The sequence below is a fragment of the Diceros bicornis genome, chromosome 4, assembly GCF_020826845.1.
Source record: "Diceros bicornis minor isolate mBicDic1 chromosome 4, mDicBic1.mat.cur, whole genome shotgun sequence".
Classification (NCBI taxonomy): Eukaryota; Metazoa; Chordata; class Mammalia; order Perissodactyla; family Rhinocerotidae; genus Diceros; species Diceros bicornis.
The window spans coordinates 58,299,616-58,315,744 of record NC_080743.1 but is presented as its reverse complement, the minus strand read 5'-3'; the positions used below and the strand labels follow the sequence as shown (position 1 = coordinate 58,315,744).

General features: G+C 38.3%; 1 protein-coding gene across 26 annotated transcripts in view; it reads right to left on the bottom strand.

Annotated features, from left to right (window-relative positions):
- UBAP2L (ubiquitin associated protein 2 like) overlaps positions 1-16,129 on the bottom strand; it is a 42,213-nt gene that overhangs the window by 24,009 nt on the left and 2,075 nt on the right. For 11 of the 26 annotated variants that reach the window (XM_058539257.1, XM_058539262.1, XM_058539246.1 and 8 more), the window contains exons 2-10: positions 13,438-13,567; positions 12,086-12,163; positions 11,098-11,208; positions 7,557-7,758; positions 7,061-7,174; positions 6,606-6,651; positions 5,975-6,087; positions 2,155-2,207; positions 439-524 (exon numbers count right to left, since the gene is read on the bottom strand). In XM_058539257.1, the coding sequence (XP_058395240.1) occupies positions 439-524; positions 2,155-2,207; positions 5,975-6,087; positions 6,606-6,651; positions 7,061-7,174; positions 7,557-7,758; positions 11,098-11,208; positions 12,086-12,163; positions 13,438-13,527 (893 nt within the window). In that variant the 5' untranslated portion in view covers positions 13,528-13,567. The remainder of the gene's footprint in view (positions 1-438; positions 525-2,154; positions 2,208-5,974; positions 6,088-6,605; positions 6,652-7,060; positions 7,175-7,556; positions 7,759-11,097; positions 11,209-12,085; positions 12,164-13,437; positions 13,568-16,129) is intronic. The other 15 variants (XM_058539261.1, XM_058539264.1, XM_058539268.1 and 12 more) reach the window with 3 other exon arrangements.

The window sequence follows — 16,129 nt, the reverse complement described above, 5'->3', positions numbered from 1 at the left end:
GAAAAAAATGATCACTATATCAGTGGGCTCAATGGACAAAGTTCATAATTATAAAGCAAGAGAAGAAGCTACTGAACAGTTCTGCAAATTCAGAAATGAATGAAAACATTCCTGCTTTTAGCTTTTTTTCCATCTGACTACAAGACAAGTTACATCATGTTAAGTTTTAATCAATGCATGTGATGCTGACAGGCTGACCTATGTAATCAAAGGGCTATTTTTGGGAGAATCAACTTTAAAATTGTAATATATAGACTTCTACTCAGTAGATTAATTAGTATCAACTCTTATAAATCTATCAACTAAAGAGGACCCTAACGTGATCTGGTTCTCACTACCAACACCATGGGAGCTTATTAAGGTCCAGTGCCACTCTTCTTTACAGCTATCTCAGCAGATCCCTTTGGGAAAAGATAGTGAATTTTACCACACACTTGCCTCTGACCAGCAGTGATTGTCACATTCTCCGCAGGCAGAGGCACTGAAGACACATTAGAGGCAGTGAAGATCTTGGTCTCAGAAAGCTAGAAAACAGAGGAATTAGTCACTATTGGTGTTAGGCAGGTTATGGTCAGAAACCTGGCATAGGTAAGGGGGAATTTAACATCAAGAAAAAGAGAAATCCCTTAAAACAGAGAACTATCTACCCTGAGGAATCCTGAATGGATTGACCTTCAAGCCCCTTCTATGTATGTTCAATGGTTTTATCAAAAGAGAGGTAGAATCAAGAAACCCAACAAAATATAGTGGAGTCATAATATGCACACTGAACTTAAAGGAAGGTGAATATACATGCAAGACAGAAAAATAGAGAAAACGCCTCTATATTTTCCCATTACAGTTCCCAACTCCCACCTCCATCCAAACCATACTTTATCTTCCACTACTCCTCTCAAAGAAACAAAGATCACAGCCAAGATGAAGACAGAAATGTAATAAGTGAATTCTTGGCTTCTGAGCAGTTAGGACCCAAGTGCTGGTGAGTTAAGGTCTTTTCAGGGATAATTTTAACTATATGCAATTTTTGCCTTAATACTGACTTTATTACACCTAGTCTCTCCACTCTAAGACACTAAAATTAGGTAAGCAATTGTAGGGAATAACTCGCCCTACTATTCAAAAGTTGACATTATCCCGTTTTGTTTTTATTTTTGGATTAAAATCTCTCCTCTAAAAACAGGGAATCTACTCCCCCAAATATATCATTCTCTGAAAGTTGCTTAAGCAGACAAGTCAAATCTTAGAAAGTATTCACAAGGCAGTCTAGCTCAGCTACAACAGAAAGTAATCACCCTCTGATGCTGATGCATCTGAAATTTTAAAAACTCAGGCCTGGCAACCAAAACAGTTTGACATATCATTTCCTCTTACCATAAAAGCTGTCTTGCCTGAATATATACGAGTATAGAAAAGTAGATTTTAAAATGTTAAAACAAGAGTTCATTCGTGATCACTGAAAACTATAAATCACAACAAAAGCTTGACTGTGACCAGGAATTAGCAAAATTCTTGTCCTCAGGTACTACTCCACTGAATTTACAGAGCTTGCTCATGTGCCACCTTGTGTCACCCATCTATGAGGTTTCCAAGTTGAGTCAAGCTGGAAGATAGTCAATTCTACATATTCATCTCAATTACAATTAGAAAGTTGGGCTTCAAATAAATAAAAGGGTTCCAGAGCCAAGTGGATTATAAACTTCAGGACTTGGTACTGTAACTCTCCTTTGTACCCACCTTCAAGCCAATTACAGGACCATACACCAAAGCTTGAATGTGAACTACATAATGGAATTGCTCCAAGTAGAGTCATGTGCCACCAGCAGCTGTTACTCAATGCACTACCTGCCTAACTCCATTTCCGGTGCCCTACCCAACCACCATCTCTTCTTGGGATAAATCCGACAATCAGATATTGGACTTACACAAGTGCACTTGCCCTTTCCATAGTCTGGTTCCACAGAGTCCTGTTCATGCCCAGTCTCCTTCATATAACATATGTGAAATGTTCTGGCTCAGAACACTATTTTGGATGTAAAAGTTTTGGGTCAGAATCTTAAGGGTGAATTTTGAGGGGTAGAAACATACCCATTTTCTATCCCTAAACACCACTTAAGGATAGAAGGCACTAATGAGGAATGACCTGGAAATACCTACATCTTCATTCCAATCTTCAGTTCCCCACTCCTCTGTTGCAGTCCTCCATGCACCTGGAAATAAAGGAAAAACAGTGAAGTAATTTTAAGTGCCAGTACAAAGCATGAGCAGAAAACACTACTGAATTAACATTTTGGCAGCCAGAAGTATAACCACAATTTAGTAATCAGAAGGGATTCTTGGGCTTCAGAGGGAGGAAAAGACTATTTTGAAAAGGATACCTCAGATCACCAGGGTTTTAAAAAGATTATGATTTCACAGCTACTTTCCATTTTTGTTACACAGCTGTAACAGCAAAGAGAGCAAGAAAGATAGACAGAAAACGCGAGAGACAGCAAGACCCCAGCGATCCCAACGGACGCAATGCTCCAGGCAATCTCTTTAAGGCCCTTCAGCCCTCTAACTCAGTGGTCAATTCAGTAAAACGGCAGCAGCCAATTCAAACCAGAACACGCAAACTATACCTACTGATCTGGTAAAAGATAATACTGCAGGCAGTCTGAAGAGAGATGACAACAATGATAGAGGAACACAAACAGTCGCCACATGATAGTGAAAGAGCAGTGATGAAAAGGCTTGAAATCCAAACTGAGGGTACTGACAACTATCTACTATTGGAACTGAATTTAAAAATGCATACTCAGCAGAAGTCAAGTTTATGGATCTTATTGGTTTAACTATAAGGAACTCCCCCATGGATCTGTTCTTTTTGGAACACACTGGACAAGACTGAAAAATCAAATACGTATGATAGTTATTGCCCTAATCCTAATCACACAGAACATGAAATCTGACCTGCTGAGGTCATAGCGCAGACAATGGAGGTGTACACTATCCTCATGTTGGTAATAACGAAGTTAGGACACAGTTTCCACAGGACAGGTCCATGAGCAATCAAACCACCTTCCACATTGCCCTTGTTTTGCTTCATGTATACATATATCCTCAGAAAGGGAAGTTGCCCTTTCTTAAGGAATACGGTTGAGAGTTTCTATGAGACCCAGGATTCTTCCCTTCAACCAAAGGACCACAGTAAAAAATAAGAACCTATCTGCAGAAAAGGCAAGAACACTCATTTTCTTCTCTAGAACAGCAGCATATACTGAATAACTTAAAGCCTTCTTTTCAAATGGAGACAGCTTACAAGAATGAAAGAATGCAAGTCTGGCATTTAGATATTTCATTGTCACTGAAGAGAAATATTCTAACACCTACAAAACCCATCTGAAATTCATCTAAACATTTGATAATGAAAAATTCTATTTCCTAGAGAAAAATATGTTCGCTGTAATGCCTTTCCCAGGACAATGTTAAAACTGCACCAGGGAAATCCCAAACCACTTAATAACGACAATTTTCTCCAAATCAAACTAAAGTCCAATCTCAGTTTAGACAAGTTACAAACCACATTCTTCTCTCCCTCTCCAGTGATACCACTCTTCCTCCCCTCTGACTTCCATCCCACCCTGGCTAAATGGAACCCAAGATCTGGGTTAACACACACAGCATCCTGGGGTTGGAAGTGACCTGAAAAGTTATCCACTATTGAGAGGCTATCCCTCAACGCAAGAATTTTTTTTTCTGCACTCTGGTGCTGCACCTGTGATGGAAAGGAAGAATGTAGATACCTACTTGAAACTTTCCTACATAACATGTGTGGTCACAGCTGAGGAAAAGGACTATACTGAGGAAGCATTAAGGAACAGAAACAATGCAAATGCTCTGAACAACAAATTAGGGCTTCTAGTCCATCAGCAGAAAGTACAGCCGATGTAAATGCTAAATATTCATTAAACGAACAATTTTTTTAAGAAGGAAAAACGGGCACAGAATATGAGAGGAAAAGTCAGAAACAGAAAAAGCAGGAAGACAGGAAAATGACATATCCACAGATATCTCGGTTCATAAAAATCTATAAAAATATCCGGGGCAGTTAGGCGCCTGGATGAATCATACCAGGAGCAGTCTCAAATTTTCGGGGATAATTTGATCCCTCAACCCCAATGAAATCAAGTCCTGAAACAAAAAAGAAAAGAAAAGAAAAAACAACCAGTGAAATTTTGCTTGTGAATGAGAATGTTTGCCCCCAGTACACAAGTCCCGCTGTACCTGTGGATATTTTAAGGGTAGGTTTGAATTTCTTTTAAAATTAAAAAGGGAATTTGAAGTTTGCTATCATGAAAACACAAAGAGAGATCCTATGCATGACGGTAAGTTCATATGGTAAAATTAACAATGATGGGAATGCATGAAGCTATACCTAACACTTTCACACTAACAAGATGACAGCAGCATCACAATTTTTCATTCAGCCAACAAATCACAGATTTTTGATTCTAGCCTCCCAAATCTGCCATTCTCTACTCAGTAGAAATAAACACACAACCTCATCCATCCTTCCCTGTTTTTCCAACCAGATCCTTGTTGAAAACAGCTAAGGCTTGCAATCTAGGACTGGGACTCTATGCCAGATTTTCTATCCATAACTGAAAACAAATCCCTCAACTTCTATCATCTTTTCTGTCGATGCTAAAAAGCCAAATATCCAAGAATAAACTAGAGCTCAAAAATAGTAACTTTTGTTATTCAGACTGCTACGACTGCCTCTACAAAGCCATCAAGAGATGAATGAAGAGCAGTTCTAATGCCTTCAAAGTATAGTAAGTTAAAACAGAAAAGAACATTTCATTGCCAAATGGTCAAGGAAATTCAAAAAGATCTCTCTCTTGCCAATAACTAAACTTTAGCCTTCTGTGTTCAAAATGAATTTATAAAATAGCCTGCTGAACAAAAAGCAAGTAACATTCAGGACCTGAGGTATAACATCTTGTGGGCACTATATGAGAAGCTGTTTGTGCCAAAGACAGAGAGATAAAGATCATTGATCTCTGAAAAGGGACAAAGCAAATTTAAATGGATAAAGGAGTCAAAGAGCCTATTTCATGCTCTACTATTAACTCATCCCCCCTTTGTAAGAGGAAACAAGTCTCAGGCTCTCCATGCACTGGGCTCAGCCAGAAAGAGCAGCTGATCTCAAGAAGAAAGTACTCTGGAGCCCAGAGATTGCTCTTATTTAAAGCGGTAAAACTATCTTTTACTCCCAAACACGTCTTGGTGTATCCCACAAGCCTAACATATCCTTAAAACATATACACCATACCTAGATACAGGCACCAAAGTCAGCTAACAAAAAAAGCAAACCCTATAATACTCTACTACACCCAGAAGACTGTTCAACAAAGAGAGCCAGAAAATCTTCTTGCCTCGACAGAGATTTCCCAAAAATGAAGAGAAAAAAGACTCTTATCTCGGTACCAGAAAACAAAGTAACAGTGGGCTTTGATCCTGAGCCCTGTTCATCTCTGCAAGTAGTGGCTTTAGCTTGATTGATTAATTAATTCTGGATATTTTTTAAAAAGGCAAAGCTAGTTACCTGAACGGAAACACCAAGAAATACAGTTGGAGCCACATGGTATAATGGAAACAGCATGGGCTTTTAGAGTCTAACAACTCTGAGTTCAAATACTAGCAAATTTCATAAATGTTCTTTTAATCTAAGTTTTGTCATCTGGAAAGTGATGATAAATAGTACCTATTTCATAAAACAGTGATGAATATCAGGCAAAATAGCATGTATAATTTGCCCATAGGCAAATTATAGGCAAGTAAAGATAACATACAGTACTTCAATTGCCATCCTTTTCTCCCCCTATCTCTGCACCCAAAAACAATTCCTCTACTTTTTTCTGTGACTATAACCTCAAAAAATTATTTCCTTAGCTTCCCAGAAACAAGAAACAAATAATAAATGGTCACTCACTCGTCCCATCATCTGGTTCAAAGTGGCCAGTGTTGTTCCATGTACTGCCGCTATTATTGCCATAATTATCATCAGTATTGGCTGGCTCTGCATAATCAGCTGGGTTGAAGGTTCTGATGCGGGGGGGAAAAAAGCTTAGAAGAGTCTCTGACCTCTAAGTAGCACCAGCAAAAATTAACTTGAAGAGGAGGGCAGTCAGAATCTTGACTGTCTCTTTCCTAGTACAGATCAATCATGGCCCCATTCTATAATCCTATATGTTGTCTACTTTTCCTCACTTATCAGCCTACCTAAAACTTCATGGTATAATTGCAATTTATACACTATCCATTTTGGGTTAGAATACCAATAATCACAATAAAATCCACATGAAGATTTTGGAAAAATACCAAGTATATGCATTCAAATGAAGCTATGAGATAGAGATAACAATCCAGTGGTAAACGCTTATCCCTAAAAAATAAACTCTAAGTCTACAAACCTTTCTGACTAAATAGTCTAGAAATCTTTCCGATCACATTTTGGTTAAGGTTGCCTCTATTATCCTCAGGATATTAGCCACTCTAACATATTATGGTGACTCTTAGGGGAAAAAAATAGAAGACTCTGACATTGGATCAATGAAACTTACCCCATTCCTTGAGCAGTAAACCTTCCTCCCCGCCTACCAGAGCCACCTAACAAAAGAAAGAGAAAAAGAGAGGGAGAGAGACATATTTTAGAAGTTGATATAAAACTACCTTGCCAACTGACGTAGCTCTGGAAAGACTAAGTGGTTGATTATCAGATGCTCTTTCACTCTGTAGCACATCAGTTAATATTTAACACAGTAGGACAATCATTACTATTGACAGATTGTTCTTTGTTGATAAAACTGCTGGGTCCTCAAGCAAATGCAGTAATATCAACAACAAAGACTAGAGGAATTGACATCTACCTTCTTTCCCACTGTCCACTCAGCAATCTCTAGAATTTGCATGACATCTCAAAAATTAACGTAACCAGACTCCCTGTGAATTTATTTGTTTTTAAATAAAGTAAACTCCTACAGAACTAATAAGAGTACTTTGCCCCTAATATTCATACCCCAGACAAACTGATCACCTCTGCCTCGGCCCCGACCTCTTCTGCCTCTTTCCGTGCCTCTTCCAGAAGGCCCTCCACTCTTGGTGCCATCTAATCCGTTCTCCTGACCCCGAACTAAAATTAGGAAGAAAAAACAAACACACACACACATAGAGATGGCCACAGCAGAGTCAATAGGATACATAAAAATATAAAAACGGCATGTATATATGGTAGTGAGGAGACAAAACAAAGAAGAGAAAATGAGCTGGAAGGATGGGACATGACGGTTACTAGGGGAATGGTGATGAACCACAACAGAGAGCTGTAAGTCAAACAACTTTACAAATGACTACAGGGTAATTTCATGCCAAACGTGTAGCTAGAAAAGGCTACACGTGAGACACTAAGGTCTCAGAAGAGATGATGGCAAAAAAAAAATCAAAAGGATGATACAATGGTTACTAGGTCCAGTCTAGCAGGGCCCTGACATCCCTGAAGTCTGGACATTACTGACCCACAGCTGGTTTTGTTAAAGCCCCATGCATACACTCTCGTCCACGGCTGGCACCTCTCCCCCGTCTTGGTGGCCCGCCACGTCGCCGACTATAGTCTCTGTCCCGGTCTCGATTTTCTTTGCCATCCTCGTTGGATTCGGTTTGGCCACCATCCTTCTGTCCTGAGACTCCCTTCTTCTTCCCGACCATCTCCCAGGAATGCTAAAGAAGGGCAGAGCGTTCATGTCTAATTAATATGGACTGCTATCAGGAAACCTGAGATAAAAGCTGGAACAACTGTTAACCATTCTCCTCTCAGCATCCATGGCTAAGATACTTCTACTAGTTTACTTCTGTTTAAGTGGAGGTTACACACAGAACCTCAAAACAAATTCTATACCTATCACTGCAAAACTGAAGTCCTTTTTGTAGGGGAGGTGCTTCTAGCTAACGGATTGCAGGGATCACTTCCAAAAGGTTCACCAAGATTTCTATTCAGCTCAGTCACTTGGCATATTAGTCAAAGGACCTAGTTACTGGTCCCTATCTTTCAAGTGTTTCCTGGACTGAAAAAAACTAATTCCCTTTGGATTCAGTGACTCTCAACTTTTTATAGTCTTATTCATGTCAAATAAAACAAGAAAGAAAACTGCAAGTTTCTAAAAGTTAACTTTGAATTCAGAATGAATGAGCAGCACTCGACTCTTAGGCACATTCTCTAATCAAGCAACCCAGAATTTAGCAGGAAAACAACTATATCCACTCCCCCTAAATCCCCTCCACACACACCAATTTCCTTCATTTAACAGACGACCAAATAGCAATCAGGAAAGCAAAGCTCAGGCCCTGAGACACGCTGACTATAGGAAGCTTTCCATTCCAGGTTTTATCCATTGTGTTCTCCCTATACTTCCTAAACTGACAGAATCAAATTCAACTTTTCCCAAAGCAGAATAGTCTATGATTCATTCCAGATTGTAGTAGGGAAAATTTATGGTAAGGAAAATAAGCTAAACAGTCTTGCAAAAACACTCATTCCCCAGGAAAGTGAGTTTTATAAATTTAAAGTTTTAAGTATACACATACCTTGATTTACACACATTTTTGCAGAAAATATGTACAAATTAAAGTTCCAGGACAAACACCAAGGCTATCAGATTTTTACTATCCTAGTCACCATCTAAAACAACCAACGACCCTGGTGCTCAGCAACAGCTATCTAATAGCTTTCAAGAATATGGACCAGGTATAATATGAAATTACTATTAATTTTCTCAGGGTTGATAATAATATTGTGGTCACACAAAAGAGTACCCTTCTTTAAAAGAAACATACTAAAGAATTTAGGTAATGAAGTATTATGATGTCTACCACTTACTTCCAAATAATTGCAAGTGCCCATCACTGGATGAATGGATATACAAAATGTGGTACATACATATAATGGAATATTATTCAGCCTTAAAAAGGAGTGAAATTCTGACACATGCCACAATATGGATACATCTTGAAAACATGCTAAGCGAAGTAAGACACAAAAGGACAAATATTGTATGATTCCACTTATATGAGGTACCTAGAATGGGCAAATTCATAGAAACAGAAAATAGAAGTTACCAGGAGCTAGGAAGAGGGGGAAATGAGGAGTTATTTAATGGATATAGAATTTCTGTTTGGGAAATGAAAAAGTTCTGGAAATGGATAGTAGTAATGGTTGCACAACACTGTCGATGTACTTAATGTGACTGAATTGTACACTTAAAAAGGGTAAAAATGGTAAATTTTGTTAAGTATATTTTACCACAACTCAAAAATTTTTTTAAGTTCAAAAAAAGTAAATTAAAAATTATAGTAAAAGCATATCTACATATTCTGAGGAGGCTAAAATAAATAGTTCACGAAATTAATAATTTTAAAAAATGATTAAGTATCAACCTACGACTTGGCAGCTCCTTGTTGCCTACTCTTTCAACCCAAGCTGATTCCCCATTACAGCTGGTGGGTCATTTTATACTCACAGTAGCTTCAATTCATAAGTTATAGTAACCCTATAGCTAAATCTGCATCAGAAACCCTGGAAACTAGACTCAAAACAGTTAGCTTTTAGAGTTTTGATAGTCTGTCTCAAAACCTGGCAAGTTTCGGAAACCTGTTACCTTCGCCCTCCTCTATGGTATACATCAGCTGCTGGCACCAGATGGGTTCTATAAGGAAAAAGAATTACTATGATTTTCCCAAAGCCACTGCTAGTTTCCTGATATCTCATCCACCCAAATACATCCAACATCCCTGGCAGCTGACTTTGCTTCCCACTGGTTTCACTAGTAGCTGGTTTATTTGTGGCATAAGCCTACATTCGCCAGTTTATTTTCTTTTTTGATACGGTGGAAGGTCAGACTTGTAGCACTAGGCAGAAGATGCTGGAAGGTGAAACAAAATGTGACTAGTGCAAAAAAATTCAGACTTTTAAAAAGCATGAGTAGTCCCATCTCTCCCTCCTCCAAAAAATCTTGTGACAATTATTCTAGAGTAAACTCAAAATGAACCAAAGGCACTGTTATCTGATTGTCCAGGCAATAATTTTCAAATAAGGTCAATAATGTAAAACCTAATGCAGGACCACTTTTGAAGAGAAAAAGCCACAAATTTAAATTCAATAATTTAAAGAAGTTTTCCATTATTATTTCCCATTGTCTCAAGGAAACTAACAAACCTCCAACATTTAGCTAAAGTGACACTGTAACATCAGTAAGTTGATCTAAGGATGAACTCTGGTTATCTATCCCAACCAAAGATCCCCAGTGTAAGACCAAGTAAATGAAAATGACTTCAAAATGATACACTGCTCATCAAAAAAAATAATTAAATTCTCTACTAAGCACTGCAGGAACATCCCAAGAGTTAGTAAGGTAGAATCCCTGTTCTTAAGGAACTTATAGTTTGGTACAATGATAAGACAAGAACAAAAAACAGAGGATTCTCATTAAGTGAAAAGGAGAAGAAGAGGTGAAAGCAACTCTAAATTCTAGGGCAAGAGGTCCTCCAAGATATCCCCTATTACTTTCAAGGATGGTCAACAGGCTATAAAGTTTGTTTCTCTGCTACCTCAACAGAAATATGTTCACGTGATGAAAAGGTATTGTGAAATGTAACGCTGATATTGATGGGAATGTCCTGAAATCAGAATCCAGTAGTTTGTGACTTTGTTCAATAGCAATAAAACAGGTGAGCAGAAACCTTCCATGATTACTAACTAAGGCTATTAAAAATAGCACCTCTACTTCAGACTAACCCAGTCTTGAAAACAGTCACTAACGTGGAATGAATAATTTATTCTAGGCCAATTACAAGAGACTGACTTTTATCTGTTTTCTTCTATTTATTGTACATAAATTTTAAGTATTTGCAACCTGCATCAAACAATCTCCAAGATAGTTCCCTGCTCTATTTGGAGAACAAGATACTTTGCTTTAAGTTGAGCTACCCCACTTGCTATTTTTAGAATATTACTAGCCTCTCAACCAGGGACCCACTTTCTAGAACACTTTATTAGCACTCTACCGTATCTGGGTTTCCTTCCAGCAGTACATTGATGGCTCTGTTGACATCTCCGTTGCAGTCATGCAAAGCAATGACACATTCATCCTGGTTCTTGCCTGTGATATCAATCAACTGAAAAAGAAAGACCAACAACCATCATGAACAAACTTGTACTCCCCACAAAAGGAAACTAGGTGAAGAAGAGAAAAAGGAGAAGACACCAGCTGAGTCTGAAAGAACCAGGCTTGAAAAAGCAAAATATGTGAATTTTGGTATTCTAGTTCCAAAAAAAATATATTAACAACTGTGATGAAGGACACGGTCAAAAGTATTTATAAAGCAATCACACAATAAAGCATCTAATAGAGAGTCAAACCCAGAAGCATACAGGCTTCAGCATACCATGTATTTCCACATTTCCTAGGTGCCACAATTGCTCCAAGTTGCTATAAAACGGCATCGACAAAGTCATTCAATAAACAAGAGGTTAAAATTAAGATAAAAGCTGGGGCTGACCCAGTGGCACAAGCAGTTAAGTGCACGTGCTCCGCTGCGGCAGCCCGGGGTTCGCCGGTTTGGATCCCGGGCGCGCAATGACACACCGCTTGTCAGGCCATGCTGTGGCAGCGTCCCATATAAAGTAGAGGAAGATGGGCACAGATGTTAGCCCAGGGCCAGTCTTCCTCAGCAAAAAAAGAAGAGGACTGGCATTGGATGTTAGCTCAGGGCTGGTCTAACTCACAAAAAAAAAAAAAAAAGATTACCATAAAAGCTCTTTGAACAAGGTAACTGTCCAGAGAGCATGATAAATGAGACAACAAAAGCACATATTTATTGGCTTAACCTATCATATTTCAGATCACAATTCTTCTAATACCTATAGTAGAAAGTATCCTGGTAGACACCTACGCTATTTAACTATGCTTTAATCCTAATGTCTTTTCCCATAACTATGCTTTAATCCTGATGTCTTTTCCCATAGCTTACAGCAAATTAGCAATACACTCACTTGTTTCACCTTTTCCTCAAAATCAGCATCATTATGGTCCGAAATCATCTGTGCAAGTCGAATTTGTTCCGCAGTGGCCTAGAAATTGAGACAAGTTCAAGAAAGCATGATCAAGAGACAACAGTTTATAGAAATAAGAGGGACCTACGTAGTCAATATCCACCCCACCTCCCGCCCCAATTTCCTTCTCCTTATTACAAATGACCAAGTAATAAAACACTAACACCACTTAAGACGCTTAAACCAGCAAAATGACAAAAAAAACAGAAAGAAGCTGCACTATTTCACTCTGTAATCACCAAAAAAGCAGGGAGCTTTTTCACTAACGTTCATACTTAAAGAGGCTTTCATCTCGGGATCACAGCACCATTCTGAAATATCTGGGCCTTAATTCATATTAATGTATTTGCAAAGTCATGTGTAAACCCTGTTCCAGTTTCTGCAACGACCAAAGCCACATTCTTATTCCTAGGGCTGAGAATACCATAAGGTTTAGTCTAAGGATAGACTCAGCATATCTTCTGAGTATCCAATGTATGTATATAAGATACCACGAATTTTACTGTCCCAATTGAAATTAAGTACTAAAATTCTGCTAGAAATTCACTTGGAAAGAGAAGTGAAAGAAAAAGGAGTAAGAGGAAAGTTCTAGCCTTACACATTCAATTTATCTGACCCTAACAAAAACTAAGTTAATTCACTCACATCAGGTACAACCAACACCTAACTGGTTACAGAAAACAGATCATATCTAAATCAAACTTAAAAAAAAAAAAACAAAAAAAAATTCCATCCCCCATAAACCTCAGTACCTAGGAGACTAATCTACTCCTTAAAACTGAGCAATACTCTAGGGTGTCTCATTTGTTAATTTTGAAGGAACACAGTAAACATGCTAACTCTTCATGGGAAAGGAAAAATCAGATTAGGTCTCAGTGAGACCAGAGGGGAAGATAAAAGACAAGGTAGGGAAAAGAAAAGCAAAGGAAAGGGGAAAGGTGGCAAGATAAAGGTTGGCTATAGATATGTCAAAGGGGAAGGTCTAGGAAATAAAAAATGTATTGCTAAAACAACCCAGATGAAAGAAAGGAAATGCTATCTTACACATACAAAGCACAAAACTCATTCTTTCCAAGCCTCATAGTGCAGTAGTAAACAACAAAAAGTAAGCACGTTGCATTACAACACATCATTAGGTTATCAGGGCCCCCAAGTAAAAAGAGGCAAGGATTAGAAAACAGAAATAAAGAACCCAAATCAACAATCCAAAGCACAGAATGATGCTGCATTGGATGGAAACCAGTATCAACCACCAGGGCTACTCATGGATCCATATCCCTTGGGTTCTTTACCTGTGGCCGCTGCTTGTGCTGTGTCTGGTTTTGGTTTTGAGGTTGTTCCCAGTTTCCCCGGGCTCGGTTAGTGCCCACCGACGTCATCATTTACAGTATATACAAATAACAGTATTTACAAGGTAGAACACTGAAAGATTAAAAAAGAAGAGTTTAGATGTTAAATGTGGGCAAAAGATGTTTTCAACCTCTCTTTCATCAGCACCTTCACCACTTTCATTTCTTCACAGGAACAAACCAATAAGACTTGCCTGTTCTTGAGACATACTTAATAATTTTTAAGAATTTTTTGTGTGTGAGAGGCAGACTGGCCCTGAGCTAACATCTGTCACCAATCTTCCCCAACTTTGTATGTGGGTCGTCGCCACAGCATGGCTTCATGAGCGGTGTGTAGGTACGTGCCCGAGATCTGAACCCACAAACCCCGGATGCCATCGTGGAGCACGCAAACCAAACCACTATATCACGGGGCCGGCCCCTTGAGACATATTTAGTTTGATAAATTCCTTAAGCAACTATGGCTGTAAATCCATTTTTGTATAAGAAATGTATAAACCATGGTTAAGTGATGATTTTATTTTTTTAAAAAGTTATGGGCACTGTTTGGTTACCAGTACCCTCTAAGCAGGCTTTATGAAGTTCTGCTCTCTTGATAGAGAGAGAGCAAAACAACGTTAATAATCAAAAAGCTTCTACATAGGTGAAAATATCTGAAGTCCTTTTGACAGGACAGATAATCAACAAAGCCTGGAAACAAAAGCCTTCCAGGAAGGGGATTAGTCTATACCCCAAACAAATAATAACAATCTAAATTACTGTTCTCAACCCACCTATGAAAACAGCCTTACCTGCCTTACAACTGTTTTACATAAATTGCATGTGACCTCCATCATTTAGGAAAGGACAAGCTCAAGTCTAGCCTCTTTCTCCCTCAAGTTTCTATCTCTCAGCGTGCTGTGGGGGCTTCCACAGCCTTCAACAAGGCATGGATTAGCCCCAGTGACTTTACCCAGAATGTCAGTTCCCTGGATAACAATTCCAACACACTGCTTTTGCAGCTGCTTCTGTTGGTCTCCTAGTCCACAGTTCCTAGAAACTAGGATTGTAATTACCCTCCACTACTCACCTTAATACACAGAGAATCTCAAACTTCTCCCAAACCAAAAGCATCTAGCACAAAGTTTTATTTGGAAGAAAGGGCTTCTGGGAAATCATTTTAAACTGAGACATTACTGCTGGCAAGATGACTTTGTTGAGTCTTTCAAGAGACACAGAACACACAGGGCCTTCCCAAAACCAGAACAGTTTTTGTTGTAACATTTCTAACAACCAAGGATTCTACTGAATTTAAATTCCCTTCATTCATATTTCGTTTTATAATGCAATCTCAGCTGCTGCATTTAGTAAACAAACACTCATCATATGATGGAGTGCTCAAAATAAAAGATTACTTTGCATTGTTTTATTCCCTTCCAAAGAGGACAAGTTTATACTTTTCTGCTCTATATTTAATTTTTTTTCATTAATAAAACTTTACACAGGGTAATTCTAGATTGCCCAGAAGACATTGCTGGATTTGAGGGAGAGGGGTGGCGGGCTTCTAAAGAAATATGCAAGGATTAACTATTAAGGAAGTGAATTTCACCTGTTTCTTGGGTCACAAAGAAAGCTGACTTCTCTGGATAAATTCTTCACTAAGTTGGGTCAATAGGTTGCATAGGTCTTTGTTTTTTGATGCAGTCATTAAGACTTAAGAGTTCTACATTCTCTATCACCAAGATATTTTTCAGGAAACTTCAGGGCTAATTTTTAACCATGACCACTTCCCCCTACACACATGTGGACACAAAGGCCTGTAAATATTTCTAGCAAGTACAGAATTATTTGCTACACAGTAGTCCATTTTCCCAGGCTAGCATTACAGTTAAGTTTCAACACTTAATTTACAAAAAAATAAGTGCTGTTTAACTAAGTATCCCTGAATTCAAATCAAAGAGAAAAAAAATTAAAACTAGCAGAAAACTATTATGCTTAAAAATTGGCTCTAAGATGAAGTTTCTAATATGGGAGTAGCAACTCCTGTAACTTACAAATATTGACTGCTTTCTACTCCACATGTGATTTCAATTGGTGAGCATGAGTTATACTGCAGATATAAATTGCAGGATTAGCTATATGGATGACTGCATATACTCTACCAGTCAATGTAAATATATTAAAAAGTCATCTTGAAAGCCTCATAGTTACTAAGGAAAAAAAAAAATCCTCCTGATCACACTTCCTATTAACTTCCATTTCTCTCTTACAAGTGCTTTGAAATGTGTGACTAAGAAAATTTTACCACCTAGGTAATAACAACACTCAGTAGCGAGTCAAAAGTAAGTGATCTGGGATGGATCATTGGAGGGCACAGAATTAGTAGCCTTTTAGTAGCAAGCAGAGACACATACCCAGAGTTATCACTGTGGAGGCAAGGAATCTAAATAAAAATATTTAAGAGAAATAGATGAGAAGTATTGGAGACCAAGGGAATAGTGCAGGAACAAATACAGGTTTCAACACAGGAGGGCCCTTGACCATTTTTCGAAAACCAGCTACTTAACAAAATAGCCAGAGATATTTTATGGAAAAAAAATAAATAACAAGTATTTATTGAGTATCTACTGTGTGTCCAGTACTTTAGGAAATACAA